Source organism: Micropterus dolomieu, linkage group LG20 (genome assembly GCF_021292245.1).
Source record: "Micropterus dolomieu isolate WLL.071019.BEF.003 ecotype Adirondacks linkage group LG20, ASM2129224v1, whole genome shotgun sequence".
In the NCBI taxonomy this organism is placed as follows: domain Eukaryota; kingdom Metazoa; phylum Chordata; class Actinopteri; order Centrarchiformes; family Centrarchidae; genus Micropterus; species Micropterus dolomieu.
In genome coordinates, this window is record NC_060169.1 from 16971798 (window position 1) to 16993000 (window position 21203).

A 21203-nucleotide genomic window follows, 5' to 3' on the forward strand; every position below is an offset into this window, starting at 1 on the left:
CATGCACGCAACAGCACACACATTTATCAATACTGATTGCCTGACTTCAGTAGTATTAGAAAATGAGAAAAGTGGATGATGACATCATAACTGAGGGATGGAGTTATGCGGCATTCAGGAGGTTTTTTCAAAAGATCATTATTTAATAAGGAATCAACAGTCCTTATGTGATTGTAGGACAAGTAATTCAAGGGGTGGATTCAATGTCTGCCGTTCTTAGAGAAGGAAGACATGGAGGTTTTGGAGACTGACTGGAGCTGTGTAAATCCATGAATAATGAAGGTTGAAAACAGTGAGTATGCATTGTATAAACCTGAGCGGAGCATTTTACTCTAAACCAACTAGGAGACAGACAACCCTGTCTGTCCTGACACACAATACTGCAGTCCACAGCCTCCACATGGCTCAGTGTTAATTAAAAAGCCTTCCTGGGTTGGCCGTGCGGCTGTGCCTCGGACCCTGCGATGGGGGGCTGCAGCTTTGAGCCAGTGGAAGTGAGCAAAGGGAGAGGCGCAGTGCAATGTGTATGTGTGTATAGAGGTGGGTCAGGAAGAGGAGGGGTGAATCTTTGAAAGCAGAGCCATGACAGCTGAGGGGGAAGCATGTGTGAGGCATGTTTGTTTTGCATTTACCCCCTGAGCGCAGCTGTGTGCACTGTCCTTTTCCCAGAACACCGGAACACAGCAGACGCCCTCACGGCTCGTCCTCCATCCAACCCCTCAGCTAGAGTACAGGGGGCCCCTATGTCCGCATTTGCAAGGAGACCCTCTCAGTTTTGAGATATGTACGCTATAGTGAGGAGGATTATGCATATGCCTTGGATTTGGGCCGGAGAGTAAAACTGGATGTAATTTGGAGTACTCCGGGGCATTCTGCTCTGCTGACAGGTTATAGCCTGCTCCCCGCTTCTCTTACCTGCCCAGAAGGACAATGAATGTGGTTCGGTTTAGAGAATTAGCAATGGTTGCTCTGCCTGAAGGTGCACTACAAGGTCTCAGGTTTGCTTTTCAAAACCATGAACCTTTGTTATGCTTAAGGCCTAAATCGGGCTTTGGAAACAAAGGAAGAACATGCATAACCTCATCGGTAAACCTCATATGCCATTTCTGTAACTGGAGGAATCCAGGGAAAAACAAGGTTTACTATTTGACCTATTTATATGACTCGAAGATATGGATAAAAGCGTATGTTTTGGGATCATCTCTGGTTTTTTCTACCTTGCTCCTCCTCTTCTCTTTCCACAAAGAGACACAAACTACATAGAAGTAAACAGGGAGTAATGGCTGAGAGTGGAGACAGGGGACATGATTCCTTACGGTGCTTTAGCCTGACATCTTAGTGGTTTCATTAACACAGGTCCTGCTCAGATATCATGCCAAAAAAACTAATGAGGCTAAGAGGCTTGGGGTTAACATTTGCTGTTGGGTCCATGTTCCCCGGATGGAGAGTGCACATAGCTTACTAGAGAGCAGTGTCACTATATTTTGCCAGAGACCCAGAAACCAACCAGTATACCTTTACCGATATGCTACCTGATCCCAGGTTTTCTGTGTGTCAATTAGTTTGTTGTGCAGTTATTTGATTAAACACTTAATTCATGATTTTACACCTTGTAAGCATGATGTGACTTAAAATAATTACAGTCTTAGAGCAAAAGATAATGCAGGACCCAAGTAAAATTGCACAAAAAATTCCCAAACAAGTTTGTAAGTAATCAAATCCCCAAAAAATAACTGAAACATAGTGAATCTGGGAGTTTGAGGCAGCTGGATAAGGCTTTGCAAGTACCTCAGCTGAAACATAAACCCATCCCTACAGAAATCCCCTTGATTCTTCCTGTTTCTCACTCACTAAAATTGGATACTGTCTTCCATCATCATTTAGAGAAATATTAGATGTGTATGTGATGAACAGAAGTATGTTTTTGTGAGGTAAAATAGGACCTCAGGGTGTATAAAGAAAGAGGAGCCACATCCAACTGAGATGCAGTCAGAACCTTACTGAATAGAGGTTACTCTGAATTAATCTGGTCGATGTCTTCCTTTGTTTGGTCTTGACAAAAACAATGAGAGAAATAGAGAAAGAGATACTGTAACATATATGCCAGCGCTGCTTCACAACCATTTACCGGTCAGCTATGACAGCCAAACACGGCCGTGTTAAAGTCCAGAATAGGGCTGTTGAACACTGACATCCTTTCAGTGTTTAAAAGTGTCAACACACTCTGTAATCTCCACCAGCCTCCTCTGTTTCAAAGGTGGCTGCCGCTGGTTTCGGTGTTATTTCTGGCAGAATGACTGACTAGTAGGCACTTCTCCTTCTTAAACTCCTGAGACTGGAAATGCAAGGGGCACAGTCATGTCCACTTGGAGTCTGTCCTTCTGAAAACAGAGCTGGCTCTTTTTGGAGGCTGGCGCTCCCAGGCTCTTCAGCCCTCAGAGCAGCAGGCCTGCTGTGCCCCTCTCATACTCCCACACATCGCTTCCTCCTCCATCCCTTCAATTCTCTGGCCATCAGCAGGCTGAGTCAGTGCGGCAGGTGGATCTCTCACCCTGACCGCACTAAAACAAACCACATTTCATCTGTTTGACTTTTAAATGCTAGTGGGCAGAACCACTTCAAACTTTTTTAGCAACTGAAATGTTTGCATTGAATCCGAGAAGCTTCATAATGTGACAGCTAGGCTGGATATAACAGTTTTTCTGTAGCACTAGCATACCAACAGTGTGTGTTACACACTTCTGCATGTGCTAATGCTGCTTATGATTGCCTTAAAATAATATATACATGGCTTAACAATTACACCTAAACTTTAAAATAAAGTTTTAAGGATGCCTGCCAAGCTATTTGTCAAATCAAAACCAGTAACTGGAGGGGAAAAAACAATAACACTCAAAATTTAAATAATATGGTAGAATTAAAACAGCACCTGAACAGAGAACCTCCATGACACGGAAAGCACTGTACAAACAGAATATTCTGTATTTAAGCATATAACTGCATGGCTTTGTTTGAAATTATGTAACATTTTCCTTCGCATATCATCAGTACTACACTGCCACTCCTGTTATAAAGTACAGCATCACCTCCCACCAGGCTTTCCACAAAGCTCACTGTGGTTGCTTTCTCCCACCGGAGGGGTGGAGAAACATAGCAGTGCCATGCCACTTATCTTGCCAAATCTCTTGCTGTTTTCTCTTTGATTAATCTTCACCCATCCGTATATTTGCATAATTATTTTATTGCAACATTTTTGAAGGTAGTCACTGTTGCCGTTAAAGTTTCTGATTTTAGTGCCCCCTCACCCAATACTGGGTTTGTTGTATACATCTCAGGGATCAACAAGATCCGCCATCCAGCAGGTATCAACACATCATGTGGCCCAAGATATGGCTGCACTGTGTTCTTTGGCCTTCATGCGCAAAGCGGCGATACTGGAGGACTTGCGGTCAGGGTCCATGTTGAGATCATACGTGTTGATGCCTGTGGCCATGCTAGGAGATCCTCCAAACAGGCTGCCCATGTGACCCTGTCCCATATGACCTCCGGGGCTTGGCACGCCCAGAAAATCAGACATCCCGCTGGCAGAGTGGGGGTGAGGTGTCATACATGGAGTCACAGAGTCGCAGGGCACCACGCAGCCCGGCACGGGAGATGCTGCACTGCTGCCACCGATCCAAGAAGGGTTCTGAATCTGAAATAATGATGGGAAATCAACATTGTTAAAGAGTGACAGAACCGACTTCTTTCTTATATTATAACAAATCAGACACACTATTCTGAGCCCATCAATCAACAACAATCAACCCTGTCTCTTAGAAATCACATTTGGGTTGAGAAAAACGACAAGGGAAAAAAAAACTGCACCTGTGCGTAGTTCTCAGGACGTGTCAGAAGAGGCAGCTCGTAAGCTGTTGAGAAATGTGTTCGGACCTGCTGCATCTGACCAAAACGCTCCCTTTTCCTCCATTTTGCCCTTCGGTTCTGAAACCATACCTGCAAAGAGAAAATGTCTGAATGTCATAAAACTGGCAGGATCGTTCGGCGATTTTCTCTGAGCGAACAAGGGATCTTTGCTTTCATCTAGCTCTTTCTATCAAGTATCCAGTCTTGGTCTTGGGTCAATGTGAGGTTTAAAATTCCAAAAAGGGAAAATGGAGTGTAGTAGCTTGTACACCTAAACCCTTTGACAGGAAGTTCCCCCAAATCTGAAGGAAATACTTTTCTATAGATAAAAATCTAATTTTCCTTTTAAAAGGATCCCATGCAGTACTGCCAGAAGACTGAAAGCTCAACTATGAAAAATAATATCTGCAGTGCACAGGTACAAACACAATTCAGAGGCAATGGAGGTGTAAGTCTGAGCTGAGGGGGAAAAGAAACTGGAAATAGAGAAAGAGGAAAAAGGCCTTTGTAAACTGTGCTGCAACCTTCACTTCACTTAAGTCCTCAAAACAAAATGTAAACAGATCTTGTCCCCTTCACCTTTGCTTATTTGTTGTCTGACAAGGGCAGGCATTTTTCTCATTACTAATGTTTGCTGTAATCATAGTTGACATATAAATCTGACACCGTTGTTTATTCAAAGCATTACTGTGTTTGAATTACCATCAGAGTGTGTGAAAGCAATCTAAATACATTTGCCTCAGATGGGTTTTGGACCTGACATGCTTTTCTTCAAAACTCAAAATTTAACGGTTTGCTATACAACTCTCGCCTATCTGATTGTTACTCCCTGGCCGGACTGATTATCGCACAAACCAAACTTACTAGCCTCTGATATAATATCTGTTATTTCATTATTATCTGCTCTTTGCTTAGACACCTCACTATAGATCTAAGGAGGGAAAATGGGAAATTGAAAAGTGAGAGGGGATTATAACTGGGGTTTGTTTGCATTTTCCTTTTTAATTTCCTGAAGCCTGAAGCAGCTGGCTTTGAGATGCTGTCTCCTCCAAAGTTAAAGAAGCACACAAACCAGAGGACGTAATCCTTCTTTCCTTGATGTTTTCATACATCTCCCTCCAACTTCATACAAGTTCACTAGTTTCTCAAAAAGAAGGTTGCTTTATGTTTAATATACATGAAAGGTTTGTAAGGTATCTCTGCTTCAACAAATACAGTGTCACATACAGCGCTCACATGCTCACTCTCTGCTTTGTGCCGAGTCTGTTGGCTATTATAATGGGAGAACATATTTTTGTGTTGCACACACTGTGTCGTGACAGTAATTGGTAAAGACCATGACAGCTTAAGTAGCTGGTGGACTTTCAATGAAGCTTTATTTATGTTACAGCCCCAGAGAGAAAGAGCAGAGAAATGCCAAACTGGCCCCAGCAGGAGAGCTGTATGGGGCTGAAAACACTTTGAAGTGAGAGACCAGCTCAGAGGATTGATAACCCGCCTCTGCTGTCACTCATGTCAGCTTCCAAACCAAAGTAAAAAGAAATCCATGGTTGAGCCTGGCTTCAGTTTTCCAACCCCCTCAAAGCACTAATAATATCGTAGAAACACCTCTGACCAGTGTTGGTGTTCATTAAATGTAAGTTTGCAAGATTTCCCCTCAAAACCATCTCCCACATAATGTCTTGTTTATATAAGATTTATATGTTGCAATTTGAATTAGCTTTGCTAATTGATGATGTGTGGCACCAAGACTCTACAACTATAGTCTTTTTTTGTGTTGGTACATGACCTGTTAGTTGTCATTTTCAAGATTTGTTAAGGGCACAAATTTTCTGACTAAGGCTTAAACTAAACTATAAATTGTTTTCAATTCTGATTAAACAAATGATTATTTTCGCAATTAATTGATTAATTGTTTATATAAAAATGTCTGATGTGGTCAAAAATGGCCATACCAGTTCCTGAAATTCTAAGTGATGTCTTCATATCAAAACTCTTCCTCACAATGAAGAAACTGAACCCAGGGTCTATTTGGCATTTTTGCTTGTAAAATAACGTAAATGATTAATTGATTATCAAAATTGTCCATTAATCGATTTATTGAATACCAAAAATGTACAAGTTGTTTTCGGAGACTGACTAAGAATAATAGTATATAAAATCATGTTTTCAGTTGTTTTATAAAAATGGTATTTGTCATGATTCCTCACTCTTCTTGGTTTAACAAAGGTTTTTATGCATTTCTTTAATTATGAAGCATATCGATCCATTGTAACATATCTGCAAGTTAGACTGAGCCTGTGCGTCAGGTTCCTAATTGGTCAAATCAGGCTTTTTAGTGCTATTTCATCTTCCGATAACTGCTTGGATCTGTAAACTCATGGACACCTGTGTTTGCCCAGTGAACTCCACATGTCAGATGGCATCTCCGCTCTCTGAGCTCTCTGGGCTCTCTGGGCTAACAGAACTGCAAATCTGAGAAATGTGATGTTGTTGAAACCCCGACCCTTGACCCCTGACCTTCCCGTGTATCTGTAGTGCATATGACTCAGATCTGGACTTACTTTCTCCCTTTGAAAGACTGAGACTGAAAAAGCAAACATCTCCAGACCCTTTTGTTTTTTAACTGAAAGTCCTTTGTTTTTCTGTGTGGGAGAACCGTCAGAGACAATGAGGCATAATATTGCCCTCCTCAGAGTTATACTCACATGCTTGAAGCATTTTTTAGTTTTCGTATTTAAACAAAAGTTTTTTTCTTTCTTATTTTTTCTTTTTTTTCATTCAAGACGCAGAATTCATGAGCTGTGAGTCCTTTTGCGTGTGAATGACCTGAAAAGAGTACAGAACCCTGTTCTCTGAATGACTAGGCATCTTGTTTCTTTTATCTTTTTGACTTGAGTGTTTAAGAGGGCCGCTGGGAGAGCCGAGGGCTGTAAAGCTGAATCCATCTGAAGCAGGCAGGTCTGTGATAGTATGAGCAGCAGAGCAGAGCCCTCAGGGTTGAATTATAACCCTGCGGCTGCACAGACTTCCTGTGTTTCACTGCACAGCTTTTCTGGTCTCTGCTCCAGCTCGTCGTGTAAAAGATTGGTTTTTAATCGAGCTCTTATCTCATCCCATAGACGGCACTGGCATACAGCAAAAATAAAGCCAAAATATTGTATACTTGCATTTTTCCCATATGCCTCAAAAATGGTCAAAATTCAGATTTGACTTGAAATATCAATCGCTAACTTCACTCAAAACTCATGGGAAAGGTATCACACCTGGACACCACAGTAGGGACACATTCTTGTCTGAACAGGATGTTAATGAAAGAAAAACACAGAAAATCCAAGGGCTTTTATAGTCCACGGTGCACACAAACATGCACAGGCATACACATACACCACACGTGTACAGAAATGGTGGAGGTCTCTTTCCACCAGTGTTGGAATGCATTACAGCAGTCATGACCGGATTGTTTGTAAATCAGGCCAGAAGGTCACTAGAAGGGTTTCAAGTCAGAGAGGTGCTGCATGCCTCAGGCTCTACTAATACCAGCATATCTGAACTCACAAATTCAGGAAACCAAAAGGCGCAGGTACAAAGAAAAAAGGCCACTGAGACGATCCCATCGACACACAGCAGAGTCAAACAAGTCTCCGCATATTGAATGCTGATGAAATGAAAACTGCACAGATGAGGCCCAGGCGGCTCAAACCTCAGCCCCATGGGCCCCCTGGCCTCTGTTAACTCCCACTCCCCCACTCTCTCTCTCCTCAACTCCCACATTACCAGATAAATCTCTCATGTTGTTCTGTGAGTGACGTTATCTCTGCAGAGCTGCAGATGTTGAAGGATCCATGAGGTTGTGCTGTTTAAACATCATCTGTTCTGCTGTGACGAAGACTTATTTACTTATTGGTAGGATAGGCCTGTTGTTGCTGTGATTAGAGAGGCTGTGGCTCTGGAGGTAGAGCAAGTTTCCCACTAATTGGAAGATTGGAGGGTCGGTCCCCAGCTCTTCCAGTCTGCATGTCAAAATGTCTTTGGGCAAGATACTGAACCCCAAATTGCAGTGTGTCTGTTTCTTTCTGATGAGCAGCTGGCACCTTACATGGTAGCCTCTGCCATCACTGTGTGTTGTGAATGTGACATGTAGTGTAAAGCGCTTTTTATTATTTATATTTAGCTGCATGTGACTTTCCCCAAAATACTCCTGCATTACCTGCACACGGGCTTCAGTCAGGTCAGTCCTCAGTGCCAGCTGCTCCCGGGCATACACGTCTGGATAGTGCGTCTTCTGGAAAACCTTCTCCAGCTCTTCCAGCTGGTAGCTTGTAAAGGTTGTGCGGTTGCGCCTTTTCTTCCCCTTGTTACTTTCACCAACATCGCCCTTGTCCAGAGGGCTTGACAAGTCTGTGCCTGGTGGCCTATCAGAGGCCACCTTCACGCCCTGATCCTTCACAGCCAGGTAGCTGGTGTCCATTCCAGGTGGGTCTGAGTCTGGCGCCAAGTCAGAGTCTGTCAGACCTGAACTGTCTTTACCTGCAGACACAGGAAGGAGATGGAAACTGTTAAAGGAGGTTCATGTTTTTCCAATTTTATGAGGATTGAATCAAAGCAGATATTTGTGAATGTGTTACCTTCTAGCAGAAGACGAATGTGAAAATAAAAAATGTAGATCATTACATGATGTCAGGCAAAAACGAGTGTTATAACTTGTCTTTTTTCACTTTCAGCTGTACTGTACAGCACAAGCAGGCTACAATGCAGAGTTAACTGATTTAAGAGCAACTCAACTCAAAATGTTGAAACCGGCTTTTTGCAATTCTGTCTGTCCATAATGCAACATTTGTCACTTAAAAGCTTCTGGGAAATGGAGTTTTAAAACATCTCACATGTCCACACAGAAATACAACTGCTTTTAATTCATAAATCAGTAATTAGAAGTGACTGCTGATGGAATATAAATGCTGAAAGAGGATCTACTGTACATTGTGCTGTTTTTCTCCTTTCAAGAAAGATTTTTGTTGTAAGTTAGATATATTTTCATCACTGCCACCTGAGAAAAAAATTGTTCCTTTTTGTTAGTACCTTCAGAAAGCAAACAGATTTAAAACGTTTTTACCGAGCCTCTATTCTACTCAGCTCTTACACTCAGTTACTTGCCTCTGGTAGTATATTCATAACTGGTGATTTATTCGTAGGATCAGTATAATAATTCATGTGGTTTGATAGGGTGGAACAAAGTAATTTCTCGCTCTTTTGTGAGGAAATTCAGTTGTGAAATCTGTTGGAGCGCAGTGCTGAGTATGTGTCGATTTGTTTGTCTGTCTGCCTGTGTAATGGATGACCGGGATCACTGGCTGCTTACGGGATCCAGTTGTAGTTCGTAGATCATTCTGTGATGTGCTGGGGAGCAGGCACTCTGGTCATAATTTGAGACTGACAGAAAGTTGCAGCTTTTTTAACTGCATACCCTCCCCAACCACCCACGGCCTCTGCTCCAAAACACACACACACACACACCACTCTCTCTCACTTTCACTCAGGCTCTGTTTTTCAGTGCTGTGTGTGACTGTGGTCTATTTTGTGGCTGCAAAGTCACCTGGCAGCAAGACTGTCAATTAATTTGCTGGGGAGTAATGTCTAGCCACTCAAAGAAGAGAGAGACACACCTTTGTTCTCTCTCTTTCTCTTTCTGTCGCACGCACACTTTCTTTATGGCTGCAGCTTAACTGTAAAACCTCAGGCAGCTCTCTGATCATAAATTTCCACAGCCGTGTCTCGGGCCAGCGTTCTTGTCTACGCTGGCAGCTCTTTTTGCCCTGCTGCTGCCCTTCACCGATCCATCCAGTTTATACACACATCTTTGGATTAATGCACATCCACATCGTGGAGGATGTAATAGCTGTAAGCGTTTGTTTTCAGGCCGCTTAATGAGGCCTGCGAGCCCCCACCCTCTGGCTCAGTCTAGTGGCAACTCACAGCGCTGCACCTTCCTGCTCCTCGATACCATCTGAGGTGAAGTTATTTTCAGGATCGAGGACGTCTCTGCTCATCTGCCCACCCGACAATTTGTCAGGTTAGAACCAGCAGGTGTGTGTGTGTTCATGTGAGCCCCATGTGCAATTCTCAGTACTCAGTCAGCACAGAAGATCTCTCTCTCTCTCTCTCTCTCACACACACATACACACACACACACACACACACACACACACACACACACACACCCAGTGACCCTCAACTCACAGCCATGTTGGGTAATGTGCTGCAAGGTGAGGTGAATAGATAGCTTGTCATAGGCTGACTATGTCACAGACACGTGCACAAAAGTGTGTATTTCAAGTGCAAGTTTTTGTCAACAGCACAAGTCTCAGCAGGACAAGTGATAAATTAAATTACCAAGTTGTAGGCACAGGGGTGTTTAAAAAAGTCAAAAGGTTGTGGGATTCCTCCATTAGATAAGGATCAAAACTACAAATAAGTTGTTTTATTTGTGGATGAGTTGATCTGTGGGATGCATGTAACAGATGATAAATTGGTGCATATTTTGCTATATTGTCTAAGTAATTGTTTGTGGCAAAATTTTGGGGGATCTTTTATATTGTTTTATTTTATTATCATTATGTGACGTTTGGCCTTCTGTCCTTTTAAGGTGTGCATGCAGACACCTAATGTCATGTCATATGAACTTGCTCTTCTGATGTTCTTTTATTCAATTCAGGTATGTGAGCTCCAACATCTGTGTTGCAGATTTGTTTTGTTCTAACATTGAATGTTTTGTGCAGAAAATACTGCCTTCCTATCTATGTTTTACGTTCATTGTTAATTTTCTTCATCATAAAATACAAAAATTGCCTCTCGTGGATGGAAAATTTCACTTTTCAGAAATACTGGTGTCTGACTAGTTTATATTGAACTGTCACTGTTATTAAGGACATCTAATTTTATGGATATATTGAGGACTGAGTATTTTAAGATCTAATGGCTAGGGCTTGGGTTTGCTTTAATGTTTTTGATACCAGTGCCAATACGATACCTGACTTTTGTTTACTGATACAAAAATACCAAATACTTAAATTACCTTAATTTGAGGGCACATCTTCAAAAAAATAAATGCCAGCTTTCAGTACCTGTTTTCAATACTCAATTGCAAAACTCAAAAAGTATTGAGGTTTGATGACCAGAGCCTACACTTTTTTTCACTCCATCTGAAGCCTTGCTGAGGAGAGCTGTGCATGCAGAAGCTCATTGTCAACAAAGTTTCTGTACTGATTCTATATTATTTCAGCCTAGGAAGAAGAGAGTAAAACCTGCCTTGCTATACAGTCTTCATTCTGCGGTAAAGGACTGAGGAACCATGTATAAGACCAGATGCATTTCAGCCCTGAGAGATTCAATGAGCACCGAGGATCTGGTTCCTGAGATGTTTGCCCTACACTGCTGGAAATGGCCTCAGGCTGAGGGGCCATGTTCTGGTGGCAGACTTCTCGCTGGGGGTCTAACGCCCACAACATTGCCTCGCTATCCATGACTAACACATCCTGTTAAGTTTGAAGGGAGCAAATGTGTTTTGTCCTAGCATAAATACTCTAGTTATTTCATCATATTCCCGTGGCAAAAAGAGCTGTCAGGCTGTTTGAAATCACGAGGCCTCTCGCTGATCAAAGGCCATTGTTTACATCGCATGTCATTGATGTTTTTTTGGCAGGAGGGGGATATTGTGACAATCTCCTGCTTGTTAGCCATTCGATCTGCTGTAGCTGCGAGGCTCTCAAACCCTGCCCAAGGTGAACAGCAGTGAGCCCTCCTCCAGGGAATGCCATATGTCTGAAGAACATAAGATAGTCGTATTGCAAACATTGCCTGTCAGGAGACGTGAAAAGCATACGCTGCAGCAAAACCTGCAGCAAAAATGGCTTTTTCTTCTGCTACGCAAAAGACATCTTCAGCTCACACCTGCACTTCTGTGCTACATGTACTGTCTTTAACACAAGTACGTCCTAACAATAATCCAGCAGACTCACACACTACTTTTTTTTCCTTTGGAGACGAATATGCTATGCAAAATGTTTTGAGTTGCAACCACAGAATGTTCTATTTTCACTGCAGTGGATCCAACAGTCAGCATCTGTTCCAATTACTGAGCACAGAGAGGAGAGGAGAGTCTACAGCTCTGTGTGGTGGGCACAGAGAACGTTCTGCAGAAAGTAAATACACAATACAGAAAGGGTTATACACAGATCAAGCTGAGCAGTAATTTGCAGTTCAGCTTACGTGAATGTTTACACCTGACTATAGATTACTGACTTGTATACAAGTCTAAATTTTCATGTGACATACACAACAGTATAGTATATATTTTTACAACATACGTCACCTTTGGCAATCATATCAAAATGAACATGAGGATTGGTTTAAGACCTTCCACGGTGCCTCATTTTTAATATTGTGAGGCACTTCCTTTGTGGATATCAGCGCTAAAATGACGTTCTTTTGGGTCAGACATTCAGCGCGGACAGCTATTAATTCACAGTAGAAAATGAGAGGGCAACATCAAAGTGCAGTTTAACTGGCTGTAAAGCGACAGGGCACCTTCCCTGCCTCTTTATTGACTGGGATGACTGGGGTCAGCTCACGGTGTTAAGAGGAAACACTATAAATTACACACCACGCGGCGACTGAGAGAGATTAACAACATGTTGCTCAAACTGAAAAAGAAATATCTGAAAGACATGGAAACAGAAACAGCAGAGAGAAAGAGAAAAAAGAGATGAAGGAAAGGGAAAAACAAAGTACAGTTTGCCTAAACTATATGCACGGAGGAAAGGAAAAGTGTGAGCAAAGTATTTATTTGTATGTGTTACAGGAGATTTGTTTTGCTGACTTAAAATATGGATTGGGATTCAACATAGAGCAACAAGTTTTGCTTGGCTGCAAAGACAGAGGCAGGCTGAGATACTGATGCGTGGTCCTGGACATCAGAAACAATTTCATATGAATATATATGAAGTTGTTTCTGATACCCATTGGTTTCTAGTAAGAGTACTTGTACTTGATTGTTTTTATTCGATGCTACTTTTTACTTCAACTCCCAGACATTCCAGAGGGATATATTGTATTTTTTTACTCCACTACATTATCTGAAAGCGGTAGTTATTATTATTATGTTGCAAATAATAATTACACATACAATACACGACAAACATTATTAGTTAATAATTAAAAATTGTTTCATATTAAACCACCCAACACTAGCCAATACAAAGTAATTAAAAGTAGCTTCATCTTAGCCCTCTACAACATTTAAATACTGCTTACTCATGAATGTATCTTTAGAAATAATCCAGTAAAATAATGTATTCTATTTTAAATAATATAAGCTTTTGAATGCAGGACTTTTATCTGTGATGGAGCATTTTCATATTGTAACATTGTTGCTTTCACTTAAACAATAATTGATTTTTGGGGACCACTGTGTGGGCAGCGGAAATAAGTTGAGAACACAACACTGACATGTCATCACCCTTTTAAGTTAACATGGTGAACTTGTTAGCAAACAGCTTCTTATTTACACATCCAGCAGTTACAGAGCAACATAATCACTCATTTGGAGTCGTGTTTCTCACCACCTGGCAAATGCAAATTCAACATTTATTCTATTTTAGCTCCGTTTTGGGTCACCACCAACTCCTGAGGGAAATGTCTGGCTCTTTAGCTGCTAAATGTTTCACTTTGTTCACAGGTAACTTTGTCTGACTCCTGTTTGGTGCTAAGCAGGTAGAAAACAACCCTATGTGAGTGAGCAGGGAGAGTACATTAAATTACTAATTTCATTTTAAAAAACAGTGAAGTTGGGTCAGGACAGAAAAACAGTGAGCCGAAATTCATTATAAAGCTCTGTAAAGCAGAGGGAAGCAGCAGATAATTCTCCGTAGTTTCCTCACTACGACCAACCCCTTTCCTATTGTCACATTGTTTTCACATTGTCATGATTGTATTGTAAGAGTAGCTACTATAGCTGCTTAAATTAAAGGATCTTAATACTTTTTCCATGACTGCTGAAGGTGCAGTCAAAGTTTCTCTGACTCTCTTCTTGAAACCTAACCTTGTTTCATTTGGACTGACTATGAATAGCTTGGCACTTTACTTGCTTGGTATGGTGTCAGGTGCATTCATCCAAACATTTTGTGACAATATACAGTACACACTCGCATACTCTACACACACATAACACGCACTCACAATGCCCTTAAACAGTGCGTTTTTAAGCCACTGATGTAATTTGGAAATGGTCAATGGTGTGTCCCACAGATAGACCCTCAGCCAACATCAGCACATTACTCTTTAGTTGGTTTTTTTTAACGTTTTCTTTTGTGACCATGCGATAGGTAGCCATTCACTTTGAAATTCAACTCTGCTGACTGAGCAGGGCTAAGATCCATCTCAGCAGGCAAAATTCACAGACTGAAAAAGAAAGTTCATAAAGCTTAAAACTGATAAATCACCTCTCACGCACTCTTTGTCATGCTTGCTCTCTCCCCCTCTGTGTCTCTCTCCCTCCCACTAGCTCTTTTCCAAATGTTTCTCTCAGACCTTGGAGCAAAACAGAATTTCCTTCATCTTATGTTTTTGTTGTTCGATCGAAAGAGAACATTCCATCCGAGTGGGAAAAACTTGCTATAGTACATTTTTGTGTGCACGCACATCAAAAATGAAAATTACTTTGCTGGGAAACTCACTTAACAAAATGCATGATCACTTCTTCCTTCTGAGGATTCAGGTTATGAAATACTGAATATTGAAACAGCAGTTTGAGAGCACAAAATACAACCAATTTCCACCAGCCAACTTCCCAAAAAATTTAAAAGGCATCAATCCTAACAATGTGCACTGCAACAATCCTGTAGGCCTTGGAATCACAACTCTCTACCTGTAAGGTTCATAGGTATGGATAAGAAATAATAATTGTCTAACGGCAGAAATACAACTGTTCAGTCACCAACGAAATCTTCTGAAATGATCATTGGCTTAAGGCCTATCTGTCCACCATGGAAATACAGTACATGTTTAAGATAATCAGACAGACAAATACTGGCAAAACATGACATATTCAAGTATTTTTATAGGCCTACCCGTGCATTAGAGTGCTTTTTTTATTTAATCTGATGATGGCAGTTTCACATAATAAATACTGAACAAAAATAAAAAATTAAAATAAAATAGCTGCTGTTGAAGAGAACCTTAAATCCATTTCTACTGTATTTATGTATGTTTTTTATAAAATACATGTTTAGATCCTCAAGCAAGTTACTATTCAACTTTTCAAAACCTACCAAAGTCTCAAAAACCAATTGCATTCAATAAAAATAAAAATCCAGAAGTGCTGTTTTTTAATACATTAGTGAAGCTGTACAGTGATTGTACTTAAGGAGGTAATACCTTGAAAATTCTATGTTTCTGTATGTATGTTGTAACCGTGTACATGTTACCTCAAAAAGGTCAGCCATTACTGTTATATACAAAATATTATTCTGCCTTGCAAAGAACAATAGAGAAATGCAAATCCAATCAAACAAAGTTAAGTGACTGATGTGAGAAAGGTCACCTTATTATACCCACACATAACAGGTAAAAAAAAAAAAGGAATCTCTGCAATTCTGTGTTGATGCAGTCCTCCACGGCTGTCCCAGTGTTCAGTTTACATGACGCAGTGACAAAGAGACCAAAGGAAGTCCTGGACAGCATGAGCCTTTCTGCCCTGCTGCTCTCACTCGACCATGCAAACTGAGCCTAATGTAAATTGCCCTGCCAAACTTTAAGCTAAATGGTAAAATGATCCTGAGTCCTTGTCACCTCCACTCATGTCATTGACTTGCTGAAGTGTGCCTCAGTTGTCTGGGCTGCATGGCTGGTTCCCATTACTCCCTGCTCGAACCAATCAGCACAGACGGCCGCTGAGAGAGGCTGAAATGGTTGTGCCAGGTTGAAGATGGTGAAGGAACTAAAGGGCAGGAGATGGGAGTGACAAAATCTCAGAAGCCAGTGCAATCACACCTTTAATGTTGGTCCTACTTGGGATGATGGTCTTAAACTGCTTCTGCAGGGAATTAAATATTTACGCTTGCAGGGCAGCAGAACTGGATCAAATTCTCACTTTGCCCGAAAAAATAAATTATGGTTAAAGCTGTGATCAACAGCAACCTTTTAATGTCTTGAAATTACACCAGCAGTTTGTAATTGTTGCAAAGATGTCATTACCCTGCACATCTCAGTCACTGTAAAAAACAAAAAAAAAGTGATAAAAGGCACGATCCCACTATAATTAGGCCTACAAATCAACATCAGTGCAACAACAAAGTAACAACATTTGCCTTATTGGTGTAGTTAAACGTTTACTGTGTAAAATTGGACTCCACATGTTGCTCTACTTTGACACCAGAGAGTTTCAAACAGGGGGTTCGAATGGATTTTCTCTGCTGCGTGCAGGGAAATTCACCCTGCCCTCCAAACAGACAAGGGCAGGCAAGCCAAGCTAAAGGTCAGCACCCTCAGACACTGAGAGAAGACACAAACACATCAAAAGAGGAAGTGTGTTGTCTCTGGAGGATCAAAAAGGCGTGTAGGTGAGACGGATAAAATCATCCTCAGGGCCCCATTTGTTCAATCAAGTCCCTCAGCAGTTTGACCATTTTTATGTTGATTTTTTTTTTAATCGTTCAGTGGCCAGCATTACTTATTTAATAAACCTAAAAACATGTCTTTGACTTAAGTATAATTTTGAGGCCTTTACTTTAGTTGATTTACACATGTTAAATATTGTACTTTTTACTTCACTGCATTTATTTGGCAGCTGCAGTGGAGTGCCTTTGCAGATTTGAATTTTATATGCAAAAGATATCATCATCTTATAAAATATGTTGTGGTGTTATTTTATTTTATGGTGTTTATTTTAGTCATACAAAGTTGTTATTTATTCTAGTCTCTTGTTTATCGTAAATTTGTTTTACCTACTTGTGATTTCCATTTATTTTTTTCATTTGTTTTTTGTATCTTGCATTGTCCTCATGCATTTTATCTTTATGGTGGTGTTACATGCCCTTTTTTCACGCTGTGTTTATCTTTTGTAAAGCACTTTGTACTTTTGTTTGATAAGTGCTATATAAATAAATAAATGAAATTAGCCAGTGTTATATTAACATTAAACATTTTACATTTTACTGATAGCATTTCTGTACTTAAACTAAAGTTAAATCTTAAATAAAGGACTTTTATTTGTGATAAAGTAGTTTTACATTGTTTTATTATTAGTTCAACTATGGGAAAGGATCTGAAAACTTCTTTCTCCGCTGTTAAATTTGTTATTTTTGCCTCTTTAAGCCTGCAACTCTACTGTTGTTGTAAGGCTACCTAGAAACAGTCTCTGCCTGTGCTGAAAGCTGATGCTCTAAGAGCTGCCTTGTTGATTTCATGTATCAACATGATTGGCAGTGTGTTGAGTAGAAACAATAACTGTGTTTGTAGTGAATCTAATGTATGTAAATGGTTATTAGACAGACATGCTGTTTTCTATGGCCAAAAAATGTCAGAGTTATAGTTGGCAGCCTGCCCTTCAGACAGCTCTGAGACCAGTCATCACATCACCTTTGACTGAATGGATCAAGCCACAAATTATAACAACAAAGCCATTCTCTGCCTATCGGAAACAGCCCTGCTATTGTGCAAAATACAGGTTTCATAAAAGAAATGAGCCAGGAAGTAAAATACACCAGCATTTTCCAATAAACACATCAGGAATCATTTATCATTTTTCTCCTCAGCTAGTAAGTTCGGCATATTTTACTGCTGCCTTCAATTTATATCCAGTCAGTGGTGCAGAAGTCAGTAAAAAGATGGGTTAACTAGAACCTTCAGTCACTGAGAATCACAAGGAAAACAATGAATTTCGATCTAGTTTTTTTTAAAGCCTCAATCTTCGCACATTTACGTGTCAATATAAATTTAATTTCTAAATTACATCGGAGAGAAGGTAACAAAACATAAATTCTACAAATGTAAAAACAGGATCTCTCCTGTTCCAAGAGTTAAATGAAGTTTTCTTTCTGAAGGGCCAAGTCAAAGGCAAACAGAGAAGTTGACATCTGAGTCGCATTAATTTCAGAGCTCTTCTTGTCTATAGAGCCGAGATGTTTTTTCCTGCTTTCTTTTGCACTGTGAATCCCGTCATTATATTTAAGGCTCCTTGAAGTGTCTGGCCTGCCAGTAAACCTGACAGTCTGCGCGTGCATATTTCACTCTAAAAGTCTAACCGTGATATTAAAATGAAAAACACAAACAAAAATAGTAGGCTATAAATAAGTCGAGAAATTAAATTAAATTTTTATGTAATTTCACTAACTTACCCTTCATGAGGACGCAGCAAACATGATCGCACCATTTCTCCCTTCAGGTTGAGCATTAAGATAAATAAATAAATTGCAGGAAATGGAGGGGTTTTTTTTATAGTTTGAACTAAAATTGTAATTTACTCACAGCCTAATAGCTGCGGTTTATTTACAACACATTATAAAATCTGGGTTTACCGGATGTCAAAGTTAATAGGTAATAAAAACTTAACAGTCATAATAAAAGAAGTATGAGCTTTTGAAAAGATTGATCTCCGTTCTTGACATTTTGGAGCTGTAAATTTTTTTTTTTTCTGCAGGCCGATTTCCAGAAACTGTCAAAACATCCTTAAACTGCTTCCATTAAACATTTCAGTGTAATACTGATCGACAAGCAGCTCGTGCACATCAACGAAGAAGGACCGACGACTTCTTGCGTAAAAGCGTTGTGGTGGAAGGCCAAAAAACGTATTACTAAATTATATATTATATATTATTGTCTTTTCACTCTCTGATATATTCGCTCCCTGATATTATTAAAATGATGATTTAAATAATTTTTGGGGATTGCATACACGAATCACACACAGTTGTCCAAATATAACTGTATGTCCATTCACATGTACGTATCTCATCTTGTGTATATTTTGTTTTCGCAATAGGCCTATATTAAACATGATTATTTTGTTTGCCCGTTTACAACAAAGTTCTTAAAAATATGAGATTATTTTCACATGTTTAAGGTATTTAAAACTAATTGTGTACACTTTGTAAGCAGAGAGAGAGAGAGAGAGAGACAGGCTTTCTGACTTTATTGAAGTCCAGAATGCTTCTATTGTGCTCGTTACCTAAAAAACTAAATTAAAATTCAGACCTGATCTCAATTCAACGTAAAAAAAAAAAAAAAAAAAAAAAAAAAAAAGTAGACTTAAGACTCGCAGAATTGAATAAAAAGGTAGCAGTGTTTGATATTTGAGCCTGAAAGGTACAATACACACTAGATGATAGTTTATTTAACTCTTCAACAATTTTTCTTTTGTGTGTTGTGTTTCTTTGTCTCCTTATTTCTGTCGCTTTATTCTTTCCAAGTTGTGGCCCATAGATGGACTCTACTGACTACATTAAATCTGGATTAAAAATTTTAATTACTGTCATGATATCAAAGGTTAGTCTTATTTTGTGTGTGTGTGTGTGTGTGTGTGTTTGTGCTGTATGAGCAGGCAGGGATGCAGTTGAGGGCAAACCAGTTAAATGCGGGTTGTCTGTGTTTTAATTTAACAAAAGCATTGAATGCTTCTTTTTGGATGACAAATATTGATACTCCAGTTTTCATACCGTGTGTGTTTCAGGTGAGAGGGTGGGGTGGGGGAATTAATAACGAATTAATGCTGCTTGAAAGTTGCGATTGCCTAACGAAGGTCAAAGTTTGATTTACACCCTCTTCATTCACCCATTACAGAAGTGTTCCCATGCAATTAAATCTAATTGGAGCCAATCAGGCAGAGCAATGAAATGAAAATATTATCAGTTTGGAGCTAACTATTTGTGCCATCTGAAAACTTGTTAATTCAATTGTCCGACTCAGCTCCAATATTAAGGATTGTAATGCAGATTATCGCATTAAATGCGCTCTAATTTAATTTTGATGGCCAAAGGGACAATTTGATAGTCGGGAAGATTATGCCTCTTCTTAACTGTGTTACGCACATAACTACTACAGGCCATGCCTGGGATGTCCATTGCTGCTGCTGCTGGAGAAAAAACGTTTGCTGATGTTATTTACACACTATTGGGGGTTTCTTACAGGAGACCGGAAGAAGAAAACAAAACAAATGACAGTTTTTAAATGCACCAAACCCGTTGAAACAGTTTTGGACATGTAATGTTTATCAGTCAGAGAGTGAAAATACAATTTCGGATCAAATGCGTCATGACATATCTGAGTTCTGTCAGTTCACTCACGGAACCACAATGGCCCTTTTACGCATGTGTGCCATGCACTGCGATCGAAACGTCCAAACCACTTGGGCTACATCTGCGGGTTTTGTGGGAACAAGTGATGAACGATGACAAGTTAACAGATATCTGCACAGGTACAGGAAATTACCAGACACAAAACAACTGCACGGAGAAAACATCCTCATGATACATTTCTGCTTATATTTCCTCCCCTTTATAACAACAACAACTCAACAAACTCAGTTCTGGACTTGTGTTTAGTCTTTGGGAAGCCTCACCTTGCCAAGTGGACCGTGGCCGGACGCCTGGAAGTCAATCTTGTTAAAGTTTGTTTTTTGTTTTTTTCTCCACTCACCATAGTACGGGATGAGCGCTCCGTTGTGTCCGCTCTCCTGGTGCAGTTTGCCCTCCTCGGGTGGTGTTTTGCAAGAAGACCTCTGCATGAAGAGGTGGTATTTGCTGAAAGTGCCTTGCCCAGCTGCGGCGGCATCCAATGACTGGCACTCCTGCTGGAAGGGGCTCCGGGACTTTTCTCCGTAAGCCTGACCTTTGTTGGGCAGGAAGGCAGTGGGGCTGTATTTGGTGTCAGTGAATGGGAATGTTCTAAAGTGGTCCGTCTGGTGATCCCTACCTTGCGCTACAGAGGGGCTATAATACGAATCCATGGATGTCATATCGTTGTATGAAACGCAGGTCTCGGCGTTCATGCCTAAAAAAGAGTCAAGGGGAGAAAAAGACCAATTTTTTCTCTTTCTCTCTCTCTCTCTCTCTCTCTCTCTCTCGGCAAGGGAAGCGCAGACCCCCCCCCCCCCCCCCCCCCCCCCCCCCCCCTCCTCTACCTCATACAGATGAGCATACACACACACACACACATGCACGCATAGACTGCAGCATACACCAGACCGCAGCTGGGTTTGGTTATAAAACGATTCAGATCTTTTCCAGGAACCACTGTCGTTGACCAAA

The 21203-nt window shown here is 40.5% G+C and overlaps 1 protein-coding gene across 2 annotated transcripts; it reads right to left on the bottom strand.

The window, feature by feature from the left end:
• Nucleotides 1-3221: 3221 nt before the first annotated feature.
• alx4a (ALX homeobox 4a) lies at nt 3222-20944 on the bottom strand. 2 transcript variants are annotated; one of them, XM_046033086.1, is made up of 4 exons: nt 20593-20944; nt 8117-8436; nt 3868-3996; nt 3222-3694 (listed from the first exon to the last, which is right to left on the bottom strand). In XM_046033086.1, exons 1-4 carry the CDS (start codon nt 20942-20944, stop codon nt 3374-3376), a joined length of 1122 nt encoding a protein of 373 aa, XP_045889042.1. In that variant the 3' UTR covers nt 3222-3373. The 2 variants fall into 2 exon arrangements, with proteins under 2 accessions (XP_045889042.1, XP_045889044.1); XM_046033088.1 differs by lacking the exon at nt 8117-8436 and adding an exon at nt 15847-15861 and having other exon boundaries at nt 3868-3976; nt 20589-20944.
• Nucleotides 20945-21203: the final 259 nt, after the last annotated feature.

Bases quoted from the DNA above. Each gene is read 5' to 3' on its own strand.
- alx4a (XM_046033086.1), bottom strand. From the start codon at position 20,944: ATGAACGCCGAGACCTGCGTTTCATACAACGATATGACATCCATGGAT. The intron at 3,997-8,116 runs GTAATGCAGGAG...TTCTCTTTGCAG, and splicing joins TGACTGAAGCCCGTGTGCAG to GTATGGTTTCAGAACCGAAG. The intron at 3,695-3,867 runs GTGCAGTTTTTT...TCATTATTTCAG, and splicing joins GTCCTGAGAACTACGCACAG to ATTCAGAACCCTTCTTGGAT.